This window comes from Cyanistes caeruleus, chromosome 10 (genome assembly GCF_971803275.1).
Source record: "Cyanistes caeruleus chromosome 10, bCyaCae1.hap1.1, whole genome shotgun sequence".
Lineage (NCBI taxonomy): Eukaryota > Metazoa > Chordata > Aves > Passeriformes > Paridae > Cyanistes > Cyanistes caeruleus.
Genome location: NC_141710.1, coordinates 16,138,743 through 16,162,093, shown reverse-complemented (window position 1 = coordinate 16,162,093; position 23,351 = coordinate 16,138,743). Strand labels below are relative to the sequence as shown.

Sequence of the window (23,351 nt, the reverse complement as noted above, 5' to 3'; positions counted from 1 at the left end):
GACAGTCAAGTTCTTAAAATTAGTTATTTATTCCAACAATATTAAAAGGAAACACACCGCTTTCTCAGTCCTTTTTCCATTCGTAGTACTTTTATTTTTTTTAAACCCATGAGCCTAATCCCTAATTTCTCTATGGAAAAGCTGGAAGGAAAAGATCACAGGGAAGAAGGATCAGCCTGCTAGAGCATCCACTGTGCCTGCTCTCCCTTCGGAGAGGCTTATGTTTGAGATTATATTTTTAAATACTTTCTGAAAGTAAATAAATAAATAAAAATATCTCCAGGCATCGGTATTAGCCTGTGAAGGAGACCCAGACAATGCATGGGAGGCTAGAAAGGAGCCAGTAAATTTTAAGGGTGTAGAACAGGAGAGGGGATTAAGCCTGGTGATTAAATTAGGAGACGCATGAATACATTCCAATGCACAACATCACTCAAGCACTGGACAAAACATATGGCAACAATGGAGAGCGCTGCCCACGAGGTCACCTTTAATATGATTAGCCATGGAGGCCTGAAAGGAGATCTCCCAAGTACCAGCATGGTAACCCCGCTTTGTGCAGCCTGGAGGAGCTCCCTGTGAAAGCCTTTGAGGCTCCCTGAACCCGCACAAACGGCTGCTGTGTGCTCAGGGATGTGCCCGAGTCCACTGAAAGCAGGACACAGACAAAAAAAAGGAGCCTTGAGGCCAGGCGAGCGTGCTGAGAGTGGTTTTTGTTCCCCACTCACAGGGCAGCGGTGGGAGCTGTCCCCAGGGTGTCCTGCCTGACAGCTGGGTCACCACACGGGCTCTCCTGTTCCGCTTGGACTTTTCAACTCCGCCGTCCCGCATTCACCGGCACGGCTCCTCTCTTTGAAGGGGGAGAAAGCGCCTCATCCATCACTGACACGAAGGCAGTTAATTCACTTCTTTACAACTGGAAAGGCTTTTGCTGTGAGCAGGAGGGAGTGCAGGAAGAGTAATGAAATCCAAAAGGGAGCCAAATGATGCTTTCTTCTGCTAGACGCCAGCGCTGGCAGTGCTTGCTGCTGGCACCGTCCGTGGTGGGTGAAAGGAGACTCTTTTGTGGTATGCCATTAGCTACTTCCAAGGCCCCAGTTCATGTTTACCACAGCCACTGTGTTACTTCACTTGGTGTTTTTTTCCAGTCGTGTTGATCATACTGCAGAACTGACCGAGTCCGTTTGGAAACCTTGCTCACAGAAAGCAGGAACAAATTGCTTTTTTAAAAGACTTTTTTTTTTTTTCCTTCTGTAAACCAAACCTCACGCTGCTTTCCATAAACCCAACCTAAAGCTGAAATCCTCACTTAAAACTGAAGAGCAACGGTCCCTGCTAGGTTTTACCCACACTGGTGGCCTCAGCCATGCCTCTCACCCATGGGGATGCCACAAGCCACAGGAGTATCCAGCTGTGCTGCCCAGACTGCACATGAGGGCATCTCACAGCCTGGCACTGCCCTGCAGCCCCAGCAAGTAAAACCCTACCACAACTGCAGCCAGCAGGTTGTCACAGGATCACAGAATATTCCGAGTGGGAAAGGACCCACAAGGACCACCAAGTCCAACTCTTAAATGGATGGCCCAGAGGGGGATTGAACCCACATTATTACCATGCTCTGATCAACTGTTCTGTCAACTGTAATGGGAAGAAACACTCAGTGACATCAAAGATAATCTCATGTGAGTCACTCTGCATGACAACCTTGCTGTAATCAGGTGAGCCCTTCAGACTGCTGAACTCTACCCCAGAGGACCTTGGCACACTCAGCTGACTTCCCTGCAAGGTTTCTGCAGGCTCTTAGCATTTCAGATTCCAGACAGTGACTAACTGGGGACACGTGAGGGACAGGTCCAACGGCAACTTCTTTCACCCACTTTGTATCTGTATGGCTGGAGGGTGAAAGTCATGGAGACAACCCCAGGAGCAACTTGCTCTGGCTACACAGGTCCCAGCAGCTACAAAGGCTCAGTGACAGAGCAGCAACAAACACGGCTCAGAACTGCTACCAGCTGAGCTCCTGCTGCTGCCAGGAAAAGGAAAGGATCATCTCCTAAAGCCCTTTCCAGTTCTACATTTCCAGCATGCCATAATTGCAGAGCCTTGACACAACACACGCCAGGAACTGCACTGTCACAGCTGACATTCAATAAGTTGGGAGATTCCTACCCTCTCATACCATAGAGTCACTTTTGATCCTTCTAAAAGATCTCATAGACTCACATGGAATCTGCCAAGATTGAAGATCAAGCAAGTTTCTAATGAGACAAGGCAGACGGTGCAGCTGCACGCTAGTTCTAAAAACATTTGGGGCAACAGGTACATGAATGGTTTGGGGGTTTTTTATTTCAAACAAACAAAAAACCCTTCTCCAAATCCCTCCCTCTTTCAAAATGAAAATTAATTCAAGCTCTTTTCAGTAAATCTTCCTCCTCTGAACTGTGTTTTGCACCCAACAAAGGGTATGACAAAGGCTACTTGTGGCAAAACCACTGATGCTCAGTGCTGGGTGTAAAGTAAGTTACAGACAATTTCCTGAAGGGATGATGCCCACGTGATGTTACTTTGTCCAACTGCTTGGGGCTGGGGCAAATCCTCTGTCCTCTGCAGAGTTCAGCTGCAGGTGGCAGCTGTGAACTCTGAAGAAAGGTCGTCCAGTTCACTCCTGTGGTGTATCCACTTCTCCCTACGAAGCGGGCACACAAGGACAGGTTTGACACACCTCTGTCTGCTGGATTTCCTCATCCCAAGAAGAATGTACAACATTTTTCTAGTCCTGGCTTGTGGAGACAAACTGGCTTCTATGCTGGGCCTGGCCTGTGGAAACTCTGTTCAGATACCATATTTCACCCTGGCATCTCCTGGTCCTCATCTTACTCTATCCTTTATCTCAGAACTCCTGGGACTCTGAGCAATAGCATTCTTCCAACGTGGAGAACCTCAGAGTACTCTCTTGCACATTTTTAAGGAAAGACACACCTGTTTACTATATCAGCTGGCTGCAACAGCACCATGTTCATGGTCTTTAAACTGATTTCAAGAAACCTCTATAAATGCTTGAGATTCTGAAAAGAGATGACCACACTGCCAAAGGATTTCAAGGTTAGCCCCCCCGGGTAAAGGTATTTATCAGCAGCTCCCCCTGGAATAATGTTATGGATCCATCAATATACCTAACTTTTACTCTTATCTGAACACGAGAAACCAGTAACTCCCCAGATCATTTAACCACCTATATGTTGCCCATTGTCTTATTAAAAACAAAACAAAACAACAACTAAACAGCAAGGAAATGTGTCACAAGCAAATGTAAAAGGAATTCACTTTCAGTAATGTTTGAAAATAATAAAAACCAGAGAGCTGAAGTGAGAATTCAAAACCTCAAAGTAATTTCAAGCATACATACACGAGTAGGGAAAAGTTTATACATGATGCAACAGAAAAAATGACTCACTTTCTGAAATGCCAAGGCCTGTTTTAGTTCATTTTGTCTTCTATACCTGCTAAACACATCAATGACCGAGAAATCATTTAATAAATTGCATTTTTTCAAATCCCATTTTAGCTATTTAAGCGTTTTATTTCCCAGTACTGTGGGTCAGGTTCTACTCTAACATGCTAATTAGAAATAAAGTGCAAGCTGGATCAAGGGGTTTGTTACTCAGAAAAGCAAGTATAGTCTTGAGATTAAAACAGAGACCTTGAAATTGAGGTGAAACCACAATCCTAAAGTTAATGCAAAACCTCCTGCTGACTCAGGGGACTGAATTTTTCAGCATGGTCATGAGACACCCAATAAGTGACAGCTCTGTAGCCCCCCAGTTCTGCAGGATCAGACAGATCAAACCCATCAAAGGGCAGGTTTACTTCAGCTGTCAAGGATGGCACAAATTAAATTTTGTTGTATTCAGGCTAGGCTGTTTTTTTACAAAAAAAAAACCAAACGAAAACCAAGCAAGAGTGACTGCTTGGTTAGTTTGTATTTCTGTGGCAGAAGCAAAATTTTCAAGCCCAGTTAAAGGAATTACCTGCAAAAACCTCTCCACAGTGATTCTGCATGGCTGGTTTCTCCCAGATGTCTCAAGTCCCTCATGCCACTCAAGGCCAGCAAACTCTTGAGACTAATTTCTCGCTGTCTCTTGTTTAGTTTTCAAGTGACCACCAATTTATTTGGCATCCCATCCCAGATGGGCAATGGACTTAGCTGGTAATCAGCACAAATGCAAGACATTAGCTATCAGATGAAATCCAAAATAGAAATATGCTTCCTTCAGAGGGCAAAGTTTAGTAGTGCTGGCAGGTTTAAGGTGTTGACAATGAAATAACTTGTGAATACACATCTCTGGGGAGAGATGGGTGTTTGTGCCTCAAGATGGAAGCAGGAAATGACAGGGAATGTGTCTCCCACAGGTGAATGCAGAGCTGCCCAAAGGAGCACACTCAGGGAGGAGGTCTTCCTCAAATCCCAACTAAGGAAACAAGTGCAACGTGGACCAGCAACCTTATCTGAGATGCTTCATGCTCCCATTTTACGCAATTCCATATTCAGGGGAAATCCATAATCTGAATTATGTTTGTGTGCTTAAACAACTTCCCTGTTACCACATGAAGATGCAGAAAAGGGCAAGATAAATGATCCAGACTACTCAAGACAGATTCAAAGCCACGTGCTTTCAAAACAAACCCAAGAGGTTACTCAACAAAATGTAATCCAAATGAATCACTGCAAACTTTAACAGGACATATCATTTCAGAAGATGTGAGCTTGGACTTAGAACACTTAAAGATAAACCCAAAAGTAGACTTCAGCAGGCACTGCTTTCCCCAGATGGGGCATGATCAGCTCTGTCCTCAGCTCAGCTTGAGGATCTTGGCTAGGCTTCTGTAGTCTCATTTCAGTGGGCTATGAAAACCACAGGTGCTTTCTGAGCTTCTTTGTACTTCAGCATCTGTATGCTATGAATGACAAAAGATAAAATATCCCAGGACTCAGGAGTGATCATACCCAGAAACACCTGATAAAATGAGTTGTGGCCATGAATTTTTCCCTTCTCACTTTGGAACTGTAATAAGAAATCACAGAACTGTAATGTCAGAATCTTTCATCTCCTTCCAAACATCGTCTTTTGTCATTATACAATTATCTTTTCTTCTATATACTGTTGGGTGAAACTGAAATGGCTCTGACAAAGAGCTGCTACATCTTCACCCATGGCAGACTGATACACTTGCAGTTATATCAGTCAACACCCAGTGACTCCATCTAAAGAGGATGATGGATTAGCCATGCAGTCAACTATAATTAATACCTGAAAAAAAAAAAAGCCCTTGTCAAGTCTTTGTTCAAATACGTGATAAACAGAATCTGGAACAACAAGAGACTTTCTGATGACGTCTGTTCATCACCAGGGAAGAAAAACACCATCAAGTGGAGGGCAAGGCTCTGAGAGCAAGGATTGTTTCCTCAGCAGAATATGTAAAATAAGAATTTCCTCCCAGCATTCACCCCATATATACCTCTACACAAACATGTGTTTTCCTAGGTTTTATTTGTCTTGCTATCAGAGACACTGAAGAACCAGTTTGTTTCTGCTTCATTAAGAACCAGTTTTTCCATCCTGAGCCTTTTTCAATATAGCCAGCAGAAGCCACTACTCTCCCTGTCAACCTCAAAAATACCAGTGAGCAGCTTGCTCGGCTGGATCAAGCACTGAATCATCTGTTCACCTGAGCTATCAGCATCACCTTTGGGACACATTCCATCACACTAAGCCAACACAGATGCCCTCTATTTCCCCTAGACATGATATTTGGCACTGTCTGAGGTCCCTAAGAGCAGATGACACCAGGTTGTCTATCACAAGGCAAGGGCAAGACCCATCTGCAAGAGCTAATCCACAGAACCAAGAGATGTGTACTTCATGTGTGAATTTGGAGTGCTTGCAAACACCTTCACCCTTGCTTGCAGGTCAGCAGGTGATGACTGCCAGCTCACCCCCCCTTCTACAATGGCTGATCACCAACTGAATTCAATCAACAGAAAAAGTTGAGCAATTTGGAAGGTCTAATGATGCCCACTGCAACTCTGTCCCAGGCAAGCAGGAGGGACTTCCATGGGATAGCAGCCCACTGGCTCGGTCCTGGCACACACAGGCAAAACCCAAGAACATAAAAGAATGGGGAGAGAGGTTACTTGTGAAACACACCAATTGCTCTTGCACTGGCTGGCCACAGTTCAGCCCTCCTTGTTTCTCTGCTCTGAATTGTGAGACATATTTGCTAGGGAACCAGGAAAAAAAAACCCTGTCCTTAACTGGGCCAGCAATACACAGTAGAAACAAAGAAGCACCAGTTCTTATTCAACAGCTGTAATAAACATGAGATGAAGAAAAGGGCCCAAGGCACTGGATTTGGCAGGGGAATCGGATAAAGTCCTGTCAGCTCTGCCACCAACACACCATGTGAGCTCAGGCAACTGCTTCACCTCTTCATACCATTCCCATTGTCTGGAAGGATGGAGCCAGCCTCTCCTCTGATACTCTCCTCTGAGGCTAGCAGGTGAAAGAACAACACTTCTGCTGTGTTACACAGCATCTCAAAATTAAAGCAACAGACCTGTTTTTTACAGAGAAGTTTCTCAGCTTGCATGTCCGATAGATTTAATAAAACTCAAGGGTTATGCTGTGTTTGTTTAGAAGCAAACCACTTGTACATCACCAGAGGTCTTAAGCATCTGAGCTAGTGGCTGGAATACTTTCTCTGGGAAGAATAAAGTAGTAATCCACTCTTGCATTACTGATGGTAAATTAATGCCAGAGCACCACTGTGTGGGGAGCTCCTTCCTGCCTGTGTTTGCCCAGACATCTGGCTGCAGTGGCTCCCAGTACAACACTCCACAGCCGAGCCCTGTGCTCCAGTGTCCGACTCTCCCCTCCTGCCAAAGCCAGCTCTACCACTTCACCACCTGCTCCTGCTGGGACACAGCTGCTCAGCTCTAAAAGAACGATTGGGGAACGGCAGGACATGTGCAAGGACATCAATCCTACTCACACCCCTGGGAAGACTTCATTAAAATCCCAGGCCAAAAGACTAGATACAGAGAGCTTTCCACTCAAAATCCTAATATAGTCAAATTATTTTAAAACCTCCTGGCAATGCAAACATCTCCATGCAAGTGGAGTGATGCTCAGCCAACACACATCCCCCTCCATAATATGATCCCATAACACCTCCATCACATGTGGGTCCTCGGTGTGTGCGCACATTTCCCAACCTAAGCCATAGCTGCTCCTGACCACAGTGGTGACATCTCCTATTTTCCTTTCAAGCACCATGTTCTTCTGTAGTATTGCAGGGAAGACATGCTGAAAATCCTCCCTACTTTTCTGACATACCTTTTCTCATGCATTTTAGGTACTCCTGCAGGGAAGAGCAGCATTCCCCAGGAGGAAGCTGCAGCCTCAGGTGCTCGTTCTGGTGCATTAACTGGGGCTATGCAAAAGACACAAAATCCCCAAAAGAAATTAATCTCCAAGTACATCCAACATTCCCCCAGCTGCCTTATGTATCACACAGTATAAGCAACTGTCCATAATGATCCTATAGCACCTGCTGTCCCCAATCTGGGTTTCAGTGATGTCTCTTTACCAGACATCAAAGAGAAGGAGCAGACAATGGTGGAATTGTGATAGGAAGTGAATAATGAAAGCTCCCTGTCAGTCTGAGTTTCCATTTATCTCACAGCCCCGTACATACTGCCCACCCTGCCTCTGCTGTCATGTTCATGCACTGTTGTTGTAACAGCCTCTTTAGGGATGTATCATAGCAGTTTTCAGGCTTTTATAGATGGGCCTTTTGGATTTTCTCTTGCACCAAAGCCAAGTGCCCAGCCAGGTACGTACTCTGCAAATCTGAGATGAATTTGGTACCAATGTCACATGCCATGCAATGAGCACCACAGCTTTCTCTCTGAGAATGACCAAGAGAGGCAACCCCTGCTCCAGTCAGGGGCTGGAGCAAAGCCTTTTACTCCTCCCTTGAATAGTCCACACACTCAGTGTGCAGGGGTAGCACATACAGCAGCCTTGGACAAAAAACCCAAGGATCACTCCAGGGAATAGTCAAGCCAGGATGAACCTTTCTGCCCCAGCAGCATTTTAAGACATAAATTCAGAGCATGCTATTAAAGGAAACACCTCAGACTGAAGTCTGTGCAACATTATAGCCCTTTTCTGTCCCATCTAAACACTTCTTCCAATGCTAAGTCTTCTATTCATATACTAATTAACTGTATTTTGCACACAATGACTGTTTAACCAGGGTAGAAATATTTATTATTTTCACAAAGCAAGAATAAAAGATCTGAATGCTTACTATACAGATATGAGGCAGGAAATATGACAAAACAATTTCCCATAATTATTTCCAGCAGTTGCATATTGGAAAATTTTAATAATGAGAGTAATTAATTTGTGGTTCTTGAGATTTACAATTAAACAGCATCAGCAAGGACAACTGTCTAAAAATACATCTGTCCTATCCCATTAGCTATAACCAAAATGGAAATTTCCCAACATACAGTGTCACATCCTGCACATGCATTGTCCTTCCTCCTCCTTGCTTTCCATGTGAATGGCTTGAGTCACCTTCTCAAAGCCATTTGCATCAAGTAGGCAGACTAGGTTCTGAGAGCTTCAAAAACTACACAGAGCTGGCTACTAAATCACATGTGTCATGTACCTGGGTGGTTTGGAGCTGGTATTCTGCACACATCATGGTGCGTGGGATCTTTGTTTCCCTATGTTTTCTGAAGCTCTATTAAATGCTGTCTTACTTTAGCAGTACCACCAGTCTTAAATAAACAAAGATATTCTCAAAGAGCACCAATTTCCTTATCCCCAGCAACCATGGGACAAGACCATAGGTCTCCAGTGTGCTACAGAGCTACAACAATACAATTTTTGCTACCTCTAAGTTACTCAGAACAATACAGACCCACAGGGAACAGCAACCCTTGCTCACAAGACAAGACAATGGCATCATACACAAGCTGGGAGCAAGAAGAAGTGAGACCATTTCACTACGAATTCAACACTTAAATTTGCATTTTTAACATACTCTCATCTTTGTCATTTTTGTCCTTTTTTTCCCTTCCCTTCTCCCACACACCTGCAAAGCTGAATGTCTGTTTTGCAGAAAACAAGAAGAGAAGCTGTTCTAGCAAAGAATTCAGTGCCACTAAGTGGTACAATGTAAATGCACTTTGGGTTGATCTCGCAAGGAACTTTGGCCAACGCTGATGTTTTGAGCACCCAGGTGTAAGTGTGCTGGTAAAGGTAGAATCAGTGGCACAACAAGAGGAAACACTCAGCTCACAGACAGTTGTCATAGAGACAGATCAGCATCCTGGGGTATTCTCATTTTAAAAAGGCACAGAAATCCTTTTTAACCTGTCTTCCCGTAGGCATCTGTCCTCGTGATTCATTTCTAAACTGCTGAGGCCAAAAGAGAACCATTTATCAGCACGTCTCCTCTAGGCAGGCTAAGGAGCTTTTCTGCAAGCTTGATGGTTTTTGTTGAAAGCAAGTTTCTATCTGATTCTCTGGCTAGTGTTTCTAAAAGCTGTGGGCTGGGGAAGTGATCCAGCTTCAAAGTAACCTGGCCAGGAAAAAAAAACGAAAGCTGCGGGTTGTGCTCACTTTGCTTTTTAAACCAGGTCAGATATCTGCTACAATTTATAGATTGGTACACCAGGAGCTGTGAGATTACAGCACAGGGGTGGCATTTCTTGGTCCTGCGCAGGAAGGAGATGTTGGGGGTGAAGACAATATTGTAAATACATTAACATTTTTTCTTAGTCACATACAAGACTTCTTGCCTTTGCACCTAAAAGCTGTAGCTCTGAATGAGAAGGAAAAGAAATACATTAATCTCTGTCTGTGTGGACAAAGTTTCATAAGCTTCTTAGCTGTTGAAGGTGCAAAGTCTTTAAATCTTTAAAACTCAGCTCAGCTGCTTTTTGGAGCTAGGAAGCTGGCAGGCAGCACAGGAAACCATCTCCTAGGGAAAAAGCCCCAGAAGGGGCCTATAGGGACAGCTGGATCCCCACGGAATGACGGATGTGTGGCTCTGGTTGCAAACACGGTCCTCAGACCCAAGGTCCAATGCAGCAGGATTCCCTGCAATCCTGGCAGGATTCCCAGACTTCTGCAGAGGCATGAAAGGAACTGGGGAGTGGGGGGAAAGAGAGGGTCACAGGTATGTAGGTTAAAGTCATGGCCAGGATTAAACTAAAGCAGGAATTCAAAATTACACAGCCCCAAGAGACACACATATACTGACACCGAACCCACAAATCCTAAGCTTTCCAGACTGTGTACTATCTCTGTAATGTCTCATGGTCTTCTGTGTGACCTAGATACGTAATTCCTAAGTTATTAAAATATATATTTATATCTATATTCTTAATCTGTTGAGCTATGGAGATTCCTGCTTCTAAAATTGCTGCTAAAAGATAAAACTTTGCGCAAGCAGATGCTGCTCTCACATTAGGTCGTAACAATTCAGCAGTGGCATTCAAAGAGGAAGCATTCCTCTGTCTCCATCAGGACCAGCCTGACACTGCTGCATCCTACTGGAGCCATCCTGTGTCAGGTCCAAGGAGCTCCCTGGCCAGCCAGTACTTCTGCTGTTAAGATATGCCCATGAATGGCTTCATCTGAGAAATGTTCTTCATTTTGGGGAATAAATCCTAAACTACATGGATACCATGGGACAGATCAGCATCATTCCAAAGAGAAAACTGAGGCAGACAGAGAGAGCACTGGCCCAAGGCCACCACAGCCAGTGGCAAAGGAGGATGGGAGATTCTTTCCCCCAGGATATTCTTAATACCAACAGGAAGCACAAGAACACTTCACACTGAAAAATGGCAGGATGAAAGTAAGTAAAAAAAGTCGTCATTGTTCAATCAGGAGTTACCCCGTGGTAGAACTCTCAAACATAACACAATGTATAGGAAGAGGGCTCACATCCCTTGGAAAAAAAGCATAGGAGTCATCCATGCTCAGCTACCCCCTCCCTTAAGACTGTGGGATGATCATTTCCTTCACTCACATATTTATTTGGAATTCGATAATTCATTGCCCCAAGCTTCCTGCTGGAGTTTGTCTTCCATTGTTCAGGATTTACATTACTCAACAGGAAATCAGTGAGAGGTCCAGTGATTAGAAAGGTGTGTTTTCCATTTGGACCCACCCTTGCTTGCTCAGTTGGGACTGGAAGTGGGACATAGCACACAGCTGGGCCCATGGGAACTCAGAGAACTGGGGAAGCAAAAGTAGAGGTATTTGTCCCCTTCTGTTAAAAGACAGAAATTGCTTTGTCCTGCCATACGCCACTGGCCATGCCCACAAACATGTCCCTCACACATGGTTCATACTCAGGCCTTGGAGCAACCACTTCCTCCATGGGCTGGGGAGGGTGTAGTTTATCAAAATAAACCTATCAGGGCAGTGCTTGACTTGACTAAGTGTGGTGAAAGTGTCCCTTGATCTAAAATATGCCTCCTTCTCAGAGACCATTACTTTGACATTCTTGCCAGGGGAGAGAGATTCTGCACAGTGTAAAGTGCCACTTGTGAGCTATAACTCAGTTTATCATGATGGTTGGGAACTAGGCTGAGCAGGAATCAACTGTCTCTGGTGCCCTTCACTGTGGCTTTTAATCCCAATCTCACAAATGATGCTCCAATATGTTCTCTTTAATGGCTCCTCTGTAGGAGCACAGAGCGAAACAAAACACAGCTAATCTTTTATGGGCTATCACTGGAACAGGATGCTTCCCTGGCCAAATCCTCCCATTGAAAATGTCACAGATGGTTTAAAGCATATTTCCCCTGAGGTTAGCTTGATAACAGGTAACTCAACTCAGGGGCACACAGTGAGCACTCAGAACTACACTCTAACAGTGACTTGTGGAAGACAGCCGGTGACCTTTCTGGGCCACAGCTCCCAGTCACCATGAAGTCTTTTTCCAAGCCAGATACCTCCAAGGCTTCCCAGCAAGCTGATCTCAGGCAAAAGCTGTGTTTTTCATGTTTCTCCAGCATTCAGGATGTGCATGGGAACAAAGGCCCAGTTTATTAGCTATTGTATGCTAAACCTCAAAGAAGGAAGTCTCTGTTCCAGAAGAGGTTTAAGAAAACTTCAAAGTGGAAGTTTGATTTCCAAAAATTATTTAAATATAATTTTAAAATTAATTTAGGGGGGTCTTAAGCAAATGTCCTTGCTCCAGGCTCACTTATGTGTGTTGAACCAGTCCTCTGGGACCTTCTACAAAAGATGTAGGCATGATAGCCTCAGACACCACACTGCCTACTGCAGAAGGTTTATCCTAAAATAAAAACTCCTCTGCTGAAACCCAAGATACAAATTTGTCATTCTGTTCATCTTAGACATGGGGGAAAGCACATTGTCTCCTCTTCACAGCAGCTTCACCAGAGTAAGCTGTGTACTCTGCTGGGGAAGGTAACAGGTTATAGACACTTGCTCCTCTTGCTCTGCAATGATTTCTCTAAAATTAGACCTTCCTGGAACTGGAGACAACACTATAATTCTGAGGAAAATGGGAGGGTCACGACATATGTCTCACATACAATAGCCCTGTTCCCACCACTCCTAGCTTCTTTCTCAGCAATAAACTTATGTTGGTCAGCAATCATTTTCCAAAATGAAACAATAGTGTCTCCTGCTCAGGAAGACCACTGGATTCTACAAATTACTGGAACCTCCTATTCACAAAAAATATCAGAAGCCACCTCAGAGCAGCTAAACATCATGCAAAAGTATTTTTTCCTGTGATAGCCTAAAATATCTGGATCTCCTTGTAAAATAGAAATGACACATACCACTCCTGATACAAGATTATTTAAATCACCCCAGACAGAAAACCTCCTCACTAGCATTTTTTCCTCTGAAACACACCCAACACTTACAAGTATTAGCTTAGATAACATTTAGCCATTTTCCCAGAACAGAGAACTGCTATGAAAGCTGTGGAAAACAAGAATATTGCAAGCACAGAAAGAAATGTGGAGGATGAGCCTTTCCCAGTGAAATGTATACTTATATCTGCACTGCATGATAATGAATGACAATGTCATGATTTGTTTCACTGTATGAATTACTTACCCAGTCCAACAAGGTTTTAGGATTTTGAAAAATGTTGGAAAATGGATCACTCCTTTAAAAACAGGGATTTTTTTTCTTTTCCTCCTGCTTAGTGCTTATGGTACATAATTTGATGCCGCTCTTAAGAATACACTGGCACTCAAACCTGCCTTTCTATTCCAGCCTTGATTTTACCCTTGGAGTTTTCAGATTGGCCAGGAAATTCTTAGAGAGTACAAGGTGAAATTGCTTTGGTGAAGCCTGAAGGGGCTGGACTCACCTGGTCTAAGTGCAGGGCACCCTCGGTGAAGCGCTGCTTGCGCAGGTGCTGCGCGACTCGATGCAGGTTCAGCACAGCCTCCTGGATCTCGGCTATTGAGTGCTGAGGTGAGACAGGGGGGAGCTCTTCAGGTGACAACACCTTCCCAGGGCTGTCAATCATGCTCTGGGCATGGTCATAGCTGAGCTTGACGCAGGAGCAAATGACCGTCCGCCCAAACCACTCATCAAGGATCTGCAAAATTGCAAAGTGTAAATTGATCTCAGGACTCATTCTTCTGGTGCACAAAAGCTTGGGGAGTTGTACAAACACTGGGAGGAATTACAAAAGACTTCCCCACTACCTGTGATGTTTGAGTGAAGATCTTGTCCTACTGAGATCTCTTGGCCCTCTGCCCATACAGATTCTCTAGCATCTAGTAATGTGTATATGCACGTAATAGATAACAATATACTGTGCATGTACATAGGAGACTCCTTGGATCCCCCTCCTCTACCTGAGTTCCCTCCTTCACAAAGCTCAAAGAACTACAGACCATCTGGGAGTTGAAACCAGCCTGTTGACTTACAGGTTACCAGGTGCAGGAGTGACAACAGGCAGATACACACATGCCAGAGAGGTTCTCCTTCCTAAAACACAGCAGAATGACTTCAAGTGTGGCCACCAGGGCACAAGGGACTGGCCTTAAAATACTGTTTTCAGGAGTACTGAAGGAACCCCAACATATGACTAGCACTTGTGAAAGTGCCTGAGTAGGACTTTGGTGGATCTGGAGGAGAGATGGACAGTCACTGACCCCTTGCTTCTCTGGCCACGTCCATGGTTCTAGGTTCAAACTCAAGCCAGGAACCTTTCTGGGCTTCCAAACTACCTTGGAATTGAGAGGAAATTATTCAATAAATTGCTTATAAAATTATTTTATTTTAAACCAGAAGCCACTCCCATTTTAAACTCCCTAAAAGAATACCGGTGTAGAAGTAGGAATTTGGAATTATTTCCTAAAGCAGACAGGAAAACTTATTTTCAGCAAGAGAATCCAACAGTTCCTCAAGGCAGTGACAAAGCACAGAGGGACATGGGCAGAAGGCTCTTCACAAAAGTCAAGAGCACTGGCATGAGGCTCTGGAGACAGATGCAGTTTGTGATAAATCATTCAAAGCACAAGTGCTGAGAGACTGATTGGAGAATTGTAATTCTGCCTTAGCTGCCAGTGCCACCTAACCCCTTCATCAGCCCAACAAGGTAAATTCTGCAAGTGACAGTGTCCAGGGAGAAGAGTGAGCTCTCTATGACAGCCTCATCAAGGATACTGCTTCAGAGACAAACCTTCTTAATAGGAAGGGACTGATTCCCAAAATACCTTTGCTGCCTACCTCTCTAATGCATCACAGAACATATGTGCTGTATAACTCAGCAACTCAGAGCTCTGAAAGTCACAGGGCTTTTAAGCTTATTTCTAATTCAAATAAAACTCCAATTTTAATAGCAGAGATGCAGCAAGTAGCATCTTGCAGTGCAAAGTGCACTGACCATCAGCTCATGGTTATTCTCTGTGTGTCTCTTCCTCTGTGCTGTGAAGAAAGGGAGAGAAAGCCACAAAGCTGGACAGAGATGCTGTGACAGTGCTGGCAGTGCCTGCTCTGTGTTCTGCTACATCAGTTCAATGCAGTTCAACTTCTTGTGGTGATGGGGGATGCATGTCCAGTAGGTCAGAAGCCCCAGCTTTGGAAACACTACCAGAGGAATGGGCAAGCTCCCACAGGATGGCCCATGTGCCATGGCTGAGGGATGGGCAAGGTACAGTGCAGGAGCAGCATTTGGGGGTTGTGAGCTGGGACTTGGAGATTACAATGAGTAGCCCACAGGACCAGTCTGCAAGGTCTCCCCCATCACAGCAAACCTGGTGCACCCAGAGTCCTCACAGAGCACCAGCATCTAAAGGATTTCTAAAGTTCTAAGGCTTTCCCAGTTCTGCCTGCTTTTGAAAAAAATCCATAGTCCTGAGGAACGTCCTGTCCTCACTGTCAGTGCTCCCACAGCTCTCTACCAACAGCTAAACTTCGAGGGCTGTGTTGGGGCCTTTTACTCACCTCCCTTTCACCCAGCAGAATGTGAGAGAGCATGTGATCCTGTATGCACTGAGATACAGGTATAGTAACACCTAGAAATACCAGCTTTTAGAAGAATGCCCTCCTGGGCAAAAGCCCTACAACCACTTTTCCTCTTGGAAAGAATAAATTCTACTCCAGCCTTCACCTGTCATCCACATCAAGTGACCTTGAGTAACCCTGACAGGCCTTGTAGGAGAAACCAGTTTGCTGAGATGGCCACAGGCAGTCTGTTCTCCCAGGGATTGCATGGCCCTGGCCCAGACCACTCCAGAGGTCTGCTCCCTGAGCTGAATGCTACAGCTCCTCTGTTTTCTCACTGGTCAGACAGGGTCATACTGAGCACTGCTTGAAGCACAACGGATATATTGAATGGGAAAAGAGACAAGATGTAATTAAAAGCTTATTTTAATTAAGACTTGACTTTTAGCTGTTCAAAGATGACCCACAGTCAATGAAGGATCTACCTAGTAGCTACTCTTAGAAGGCCTCATGGGCAATTATGTTGTTGCTAAAGGAGGGGGAACACTTCACTGTGGACAAAAACAATCCACCTCAGTGCCAGAGCAGGGACTCACTGCAGAAATACATAATCAGGACTGCAACTGTATTTTGTTAAAGCACAAAGGTTGATTCAGCACCCATTAAAGCAGCTGGGACAATAATAAGGAGGTGAATCTTTGTGAAAAATTACCAAATTGGCCCAAGAAATACTGTCTAGAGAAAGAGTTGTATATGAGCACAACAATGGTTAAAAAATAAATCTGAGTACAGAATGTGCATAGACTAAAGAGTGCTCTGGTACTGCCAGTTTTTAGCCCTCCTTGATTAGTAAGGGATTCCTGTGATCAACAAAGAGGAGGTTTTAGGGTAAGAAAGCGTGTGGGGAAGGGAGAGAAATGAAGACCTGGGGAATTGTGGCAGGCAGCTGAAGGCAGCTCAGTGCACCAACAGCCAGCCTCCACAAGTGCTCCCAGGAAATAACACATGGAGATGATGGAGCCATGCCTTTGCTGAAGGGCTATCATGCTGTATTTGGATTGATGTAATTTGCAGCTCTGAAGAGGAATTAAACAGTCAGTTTACCAGAGAGGCCACAGAGGCAAACTGCTGCATCTGCCGCATTGCACAACTGCCTGCGCGCACGAGGCACGGCTGGAGCCGCGGGCACATCTCGTCCCACCCAAAGCATTAGCTCTGAATTGCTGCTGGAGGTAAGACATTAAATGGTTGGGTGACCTGGCAAAGAGCAGGCCATTCTCCATTCCTGAGATTCATACAAATATTCATCCTTTCCCAACCATGTTAAGAGATTATTCCAGTTAGAAATTCCACAGTATGTCATCAGCAAGACAAGACACTGGGACAGTCCATCTTCCAGTATTGTTCACCTTTGCTATCCACCTAAGTGTTAAGGGACGACATTTTTACCACTACAAGAGCAGGGGCTGGCCACAGAGGGAGGACCAATTAGCAGGAAGACTGCCTGCTGTCTGAGGTACCTTGCCTTCTGGAGTCAACTTCCAAATCACAGAGAACGTCAGTCTGTCTCGCATGGGATTGAGACTGCAGAGCTCCTCACAGAGCAGCCTGGGAAGCATTGGGATCACCTGGAAGAGAAGAGAGCCTTGGTGAGACAAGCTTTTAGTGTGGACAAGCTACCCTGACCAGTTGGTAAAGAGAAAATGTGTTAAGCTGTCAGCATCATGTTCTCTGTGGCAGGAGTGGCTATGTCACAGCTCTGGGATGCATCACCCCTGCCAGAGCTGTATCACATAGCAAACAGTGTGCTGGCACGGAATGAAGAAGTAAACCAAATCCTCTGAAATGAGAGGATTTCAGACATGGCTAAGGCCACCAGCACCTACATCAGCCCCATCCCTCAATGAGACCAGAGGCAGCTACAAGTCTCCAACCTGGGAATCATTAACAGTCCTTCCCTCCAAAGAATGGAGTAAGCATCCTGGAGTAATCTGCATCTTTAGTTATGCAAACACACTGCAACTTTTAAGGTCACAAAGTTTGCTCTGTTTTCCACTTCTTTCCCACTACTACTTTGGCACTGGGAAGAATGAGGAAGGCTGGGCACATCAGGAAATTTAATGTTGAAGAAACATGGTCCTGGCAGTCAGGAGCTGAAGAGGTCAGATTTGGGAACTGTGCTTTTTGCTTTCCCACTGAATACCATGTAACCAAGAAGTAAATGCAAGCTGGCTCTTTACAAAGCATAAATGAAACTACTCCCATGCAACACAGGAGCCACTCTTGGCTTCAATAAAGACTGAACCACGCTTGACAGCACAGACAGGAACTTGCAGATGCAGGTGAGATAAACAAAAGCACCTGTTTTAGGACTATTGACCATGCTGTTTACAAATGGAGAACAATTACTTTATTATACTCAACATTTCAACAAAATGTCAGCCAACATAAATTTCTGGCAAGTTTTTTTAACCCATGTCCTAATTCCTTACAACTAATCAATATTTCTGCTGCTGAACATTGTATTACGAAATCACAAATTACTCACCTGACTACACCAACAAAGCTAAAGCTTTTGAGTGTATACATGCTAGAGCAAACCCGAGTAGCTCCAAGTGCTTCCACCATCCCTGAGTTATTTCCTAAGTGAAGTCTGTATTAAAGATAATCTTTAGCAGCTGCTTAATGAAGCAAAACTCATTATTTGAATTTCACTTCTGACTTCCCTTCTCATTGTTTACATTTGTGAAGAAGCAATAACTGCCCTCAAAGAACTACTACATTATTCCTCTAGTTTATTTTGAGTGGCAACAAGGAATGGTGCTTTTCAGAAAAACAGAGAGAAATGCTCTACTTTAAAGTAATTTAGCTACTTAATTTAGTTTCCGTTTTGACTGCTCTGTGTGCCAGCCTGTAAACAGAGGACCAGCAGGAAGCTGACTGGCATACAAATCCCAGCTCTTCCAAACTCTGACTCCTATTTAGTGATTTCAGAGATAACTTTTTCTACCTGGAGGCAGAAGAACCACCGCTCTTCAAAACAGTACAAAAAAAGAGTCTCAGATGCTCATTTTTTCTTCAATGCACACACTTTACACTTACCTTTTGCTTTGAAGGAAAGACTTAAAAAATTTAATCAAGTTTGTGGTTTGGCACCAGAAAATGGCTATAAATCTCTTATAACTGCAGTGCACACTAGTGCCAAAAGGCTAACTGTATGGTCTGGGGCTGTCAGGGAGTCACACGGTGAATCAGCAGCCCTGGTTTGCCTGGAAGGTCACAAGGGCACAGCTTATGATAAGCTGTTTCCTACAACACAAAGGGTGCCAACTCTGTTATTCCAGTTGCAAACAGAATGTTAACAATACTGCTACATTCATAACTCACTGACCCAGTACGTGAGCTTGGCCATGCTGCCTGGAAGGACCCGCACCCCAAGGGTGTAAATTTAGTGTGATGCCAACTCATATCATAAAAGAGAGAAAATAGCTTTATAGACTCTTGGAAATCCCTGTCTGCCTAAGATCACCCATGACCATCTTAATACCCCAAAGTTCAGACCACAGAGAACAAAACGCTAGTAATTTAATAAAACCTCCCATGCCCTTTCCCACCCGAATTTAAAGCTGCTTCTCTCTCTCTCTCCCCCAACTCTGATTGATCATCTGATAATGGTCCGTGCTTACTGAATATTTGTGTGCCTTTGCACACCCTCTTTCCTTTCACATCTCCTGAAGCAATACAGGTTTGCTAGAAAAATGCCTACATGGAACACAAAAGCCCATGCTCGCTTTAAGTGTACTTGAGCAGGATTAATATCCAATTCAAGAGGCTGTAATTCAATGGAAGGGCTTTCAATGATGTGAAACACAAGCAAAGCTTTAACTCAGATCATAATTACAGCACTAAACACCCACCAACCAATTAGCTGTAACCAATCTACTGTTAGGGATGCATCAACCTGTGTTACTTTGTTTTATAGGAAAGAAACTTTAAGCAAAGTAACCTAACCTAAGCCATGGGAGGAAGTCTCAGGGGAGAATAAGAATACAATCAACCTTTTCCTGGGCTCAGCAAACACATACATAACATAATGTGACCTTGCACTGAAGGTATTTCAATTTATTCTACCTTAATGAATTAAAAGAAGCCTGTTTCCAACACCACAACAGCCTTGGCTGACTGCTTCCTGCTTTAACTTCACAATTCCTCTTCACCCTCTACATGGAGAATAAACCAACTGTCACAAGGTACAGGAGTTTAAATTATAAATACATATTTCCTTCTTCCTTAACATGATAACGGTCACAGCCTGAAAGGATTCCTAGTAATTGCAAGCCCAGCATTTAACATACAAAGATGTCACAATTGTGTCACACTCAGAGAGCGAGATGTTCCAGCAGTGATCCCAGGGGCAGCCCAGAGGAACTATGGCAACAGGATTATCTCCATCTCTTTCTGACAGAGACACGGGATGAGAGGAGATTTCCCTAAGCACATCTTTAATGTCCAGATTTGCAAAATATCAAGAGTTGTGTAGAATTGCCTTGAATAATCCAGAGGTTGCCCGGCACCTTCTAAATGCTTTGCCCTTGCTGTGACTGTCTGCCAAGAGGCAGCAGTGTCTGCCAGCTGTCCTGTGGAGTGCCAGGGCACGCAGGAATCCAGCGAGCTGAAACGCTGCCGAGGGATTGCACCTCCAGTGGGAAGTGGTTTCCTTGGCAAATTGCTACGGATGTGTCTATGTTGGGGATCACATCATTCAGCTTGATTTTATTGTAGATGGAAATAAAGTCACCTGGGCTTATACAAGGGTCATAAACCTGGAATAAGGGGTTTGCAAATGTAGCTGAATCTAGAAATGCAGTTGGAGAGGCCTAGCAGGGCTAGGCAAAAAAATAATTTACAATGTGAAAAAGGAGCTACGCCCCCCAGGAAATCCTTTCTAATGAATGTGTCTTAGAAACCAGGGCTTGGGTGGTGAGAGCTTGTCTGGTTTTAAACCCCCTCTTCCAGTCAGGTTAATAAAAGACATCATCTCTCCCCACAAGCCTAGCAGTGCCCAAGAGATGCTGGAAAGGGCACTTCTTTGAGTGAAAGGCTGATCCCCACAATGCTGACAGCTGCAGGTCTGCACTTCAAATCAAACCACAGACAGAGGATTTCTCTCCCCCTATTTCCAAGTCCTAAATGCAAAATCTTCAGCACTACCCTCAAGACTCAGTTGTCCAGCACTGCCTGACAGCCTGCTCCATGCTGCTGGTTCTCCCTGCAGGCAGCCACCCATCCCAGAAAGCCAAAGCAATGGCACCACTGGAAACCCAAAGTGAGAGAGGGCTGGGGGGTGCTACACACCACCATGCTGGCATCATAAAACAGACGGACCTGTGACCACAGCTGGTCACACCACTTAGCAGCTGGCTCCTCTGCATGGGAAGATCTAAATCTCTGCTTTTGAAAGCTCTGGGGTTTGTTTTGTTTTCCCTCTTCAGCTAATAAAATGCTTCCAGAAACCAAACATCAGTTTCCAGTCTCAGACTCATTCCTGAGGAGCTGGGCAGTGGAAGGGAGCACATGAATGCTGGGATGATAAAACTTCTTGTTCCCTATAAAATCAGAAACACCTGCTGCAGCCAGGACTAACTCACTGGCCAGGTTCAGAGCAGGTTAGCCAGAGCAACTGTGATAAATTGACTTGTAGCAGCTTTTCAAGGAACAGAAGAGGAAAACTGGTCAGCCAACCAAAGGGAAAAAGGAACAAACACTGGTCAAGCACAATCCCTTATCTTCACAAAGTCACATGAGTAGTTTTGCTCCTTCAAACAAATTCATCCTGCTTTGGCTGCCCCCTAGTTCTTGGTTCAGGTTGGTTATGGCCACCACTGACTCACAAGGTGATCCTTCTCCCACAACCAATCTAATGAGGAGGGATTGCATTAAGCAAGAATTTCCACTAGAGCTGGTAGGAGGATGCTGAAGTCCAGCAATGGAGTGGGTTCAGCAAATCTCTTGCTTGTACACTAAAAAACACTCAAAGGAAATAGGCAATTTGTTTATGAGCCAAGATTTCTCCTCAGGAGTAGTTGATACTACCACTTCCACGAATTCAGATTTCGATCAACTCTTTGTTACTCAGCCTGAAATTATCAAAATATCAACACCCTGACAACCTGCTGGTGTCAACAGTGAATGTCTTGAAGTCCTTGGACTCAAAATGAAGACAGGCTTACAGCTCTGATCTTTGATCTCCAGTGTAAAAAAGGACCAGTAAAATATTACAGGGATTTATGGCTGAACTCTCACTCGAGCTGCTTCACACCTAAAATAACACTGTGAGATGTGCCAAAAAAGAGGAAACTGCTTAGGTTTTCTTGCTTCTTAAAACCTGATACATTCTTATTTCAAAAACTTTTGACTTGTATTAAACAGACCACTAGCAATTACACAATAACTCCCCTTCTGGTTCAGGAAAATTAAATATGTGGCTTTATTTAACTTCTTTAGGAGGATTAGCATGGTGCTAACCTCTCGCAGAATCACAGCTGTTCTTAGGAAACAGTTTCATCAAAGGAAAGCATATTTTCTACAAGAGTCATGCTACCATCTTGTTTCAGACAACCTGGCTGCGTTCCTTTGCCCATCCCCATGCTCCTTTTCATCTCTTGCAATTAAAATATTGAAAATTTCATCATCTAACCTAGTTAGTTGTTTTAAAATGTGTTTTCGGCAGGGCAGAAGTGTGGGTAAAACACTAATCCTGACTGCTGGGCCATGGTAGTTGAAGATGAATTGAATATTGGGGCAGCAGGTAACTTATTCTGGCATTGCACAGGATTGGCAGTGCTGGGGGGAAAAGGCACTTTGAAAGAAAATTCAGTTAGCTTCTGCATCCAACTAGATTTTCATGAAAAATGTCTCCTTTCTTTATAAAATCTTCCTTCTCTCTTGACTAAAATAATTACATGGCCTCAAAACACAGTATTTTTACTTGGAAATACTGCCACAACATCCTCCTGGAGTACAGCTTTGCTGCCCCCAGTGATATCCCCCCTAGGCCAGCCCACACCTCACATCCCTCACAGAGGGGGAAGCAGAGCACTGCAGAAGCCAAGGACTTATCACTGGAGAGACTGTAGGGTTGGGAAGACTGGTGCCAGAACAGCTGTTTCCATGAGATACACATCGCTTCCCACTCGTGCAGAACAGCAAGCACAGGGAACTGGGGTCTCCCAGCACAGAGCAGCTGTGTCCTGTTGGTGTCACTACCACTGACCCCGTGGGGACACCCTGGCATTGCTGTCACAGTGGTTCCACAGGGAGCTGAAACCCACCAGACTCCCTGAGACCCCCAAAGCTGTGCCTTGCTGCTTCCACTCAAAGAAAGCTACAGAACAGCTGCTAAAGGTAAACAGCTTGATATGAAACCATTAATTTGATGCCAGTAGTGTAACATGAATCATTTTATCATCCAGAAAGTGTAGAGAGGACAGAGGAAGCTGCTGGAACAAGCCTCATTACAAAAACCTCCCTGGATAACAACCCTGAAAGCATCCAGGAAGGGAAGGCATGGGGAGAATCCTAATCTTAAATAGAACACAGGATACATTTATTTATTATATAAAAGATGTCCTGTCATTCCAGAAGGGGCTGTGGAGACAGTGACTTCAGCCTGACTGAATGGGAGTGTGAGGAGAGGCAGATTAATCTGCTCCATGAGACTGTTTCAACACTCCTCTTCATGCAGCTGATGCCTCAAGCCTGCACAACACTGACAGCCAAGTTTTCCAGCTTCCCTACATGCACAGTGCCAGT

At 44.4% G+C, this 23,351-nt stretch overlaps 1 protein-coding gene and 1 long non-coding RNA gene across 5 annotated transcripts in view; both read right to left on the bottom strand.

Annotated features, from left to right (window-relative positions):
* DIS3L2 (DIS3 like 3'-5' exoribonuclease 2) overlaps positions 1-23,351 on the bottom strand; it is a 176,975-nt gene that overhangs the window by 49,060 nt on the left and 104,564 nt on the right. For all 4 annotated transcript variants that reach the window (XM_086843961.1, XM_086843962.1, XM_086843964.1 and 1 more), the window contains exons 13-14: positions 17,060-17,167; positions 13,450-13,683 (exon numbers count right to left, since the gene is read on the bottom strand). In XM_086843961.1, coding sequence (XP_086700087.1) covers positions 13,450-13,683; positions 17,060-17,167 — 342 coding nt within the window. The remainder of the gene's footprint in view (positions 1-13,449; positions 13,684-17,059; positions 17,168-23,351) is intronic.
* LOC147651327 (uncharacterized) lies at positions 6-7,491 on the bottom strand. The gene is made up of 2 exons (XR_015274529.1): positions 7,395-7,491; positions 6-5,309 (listed from the first exon to the last, which is right to left on the bottom strand). It is a non-coding gene; the product is annotated as an uncharacterized LOC147651327 (long non-coding RNA).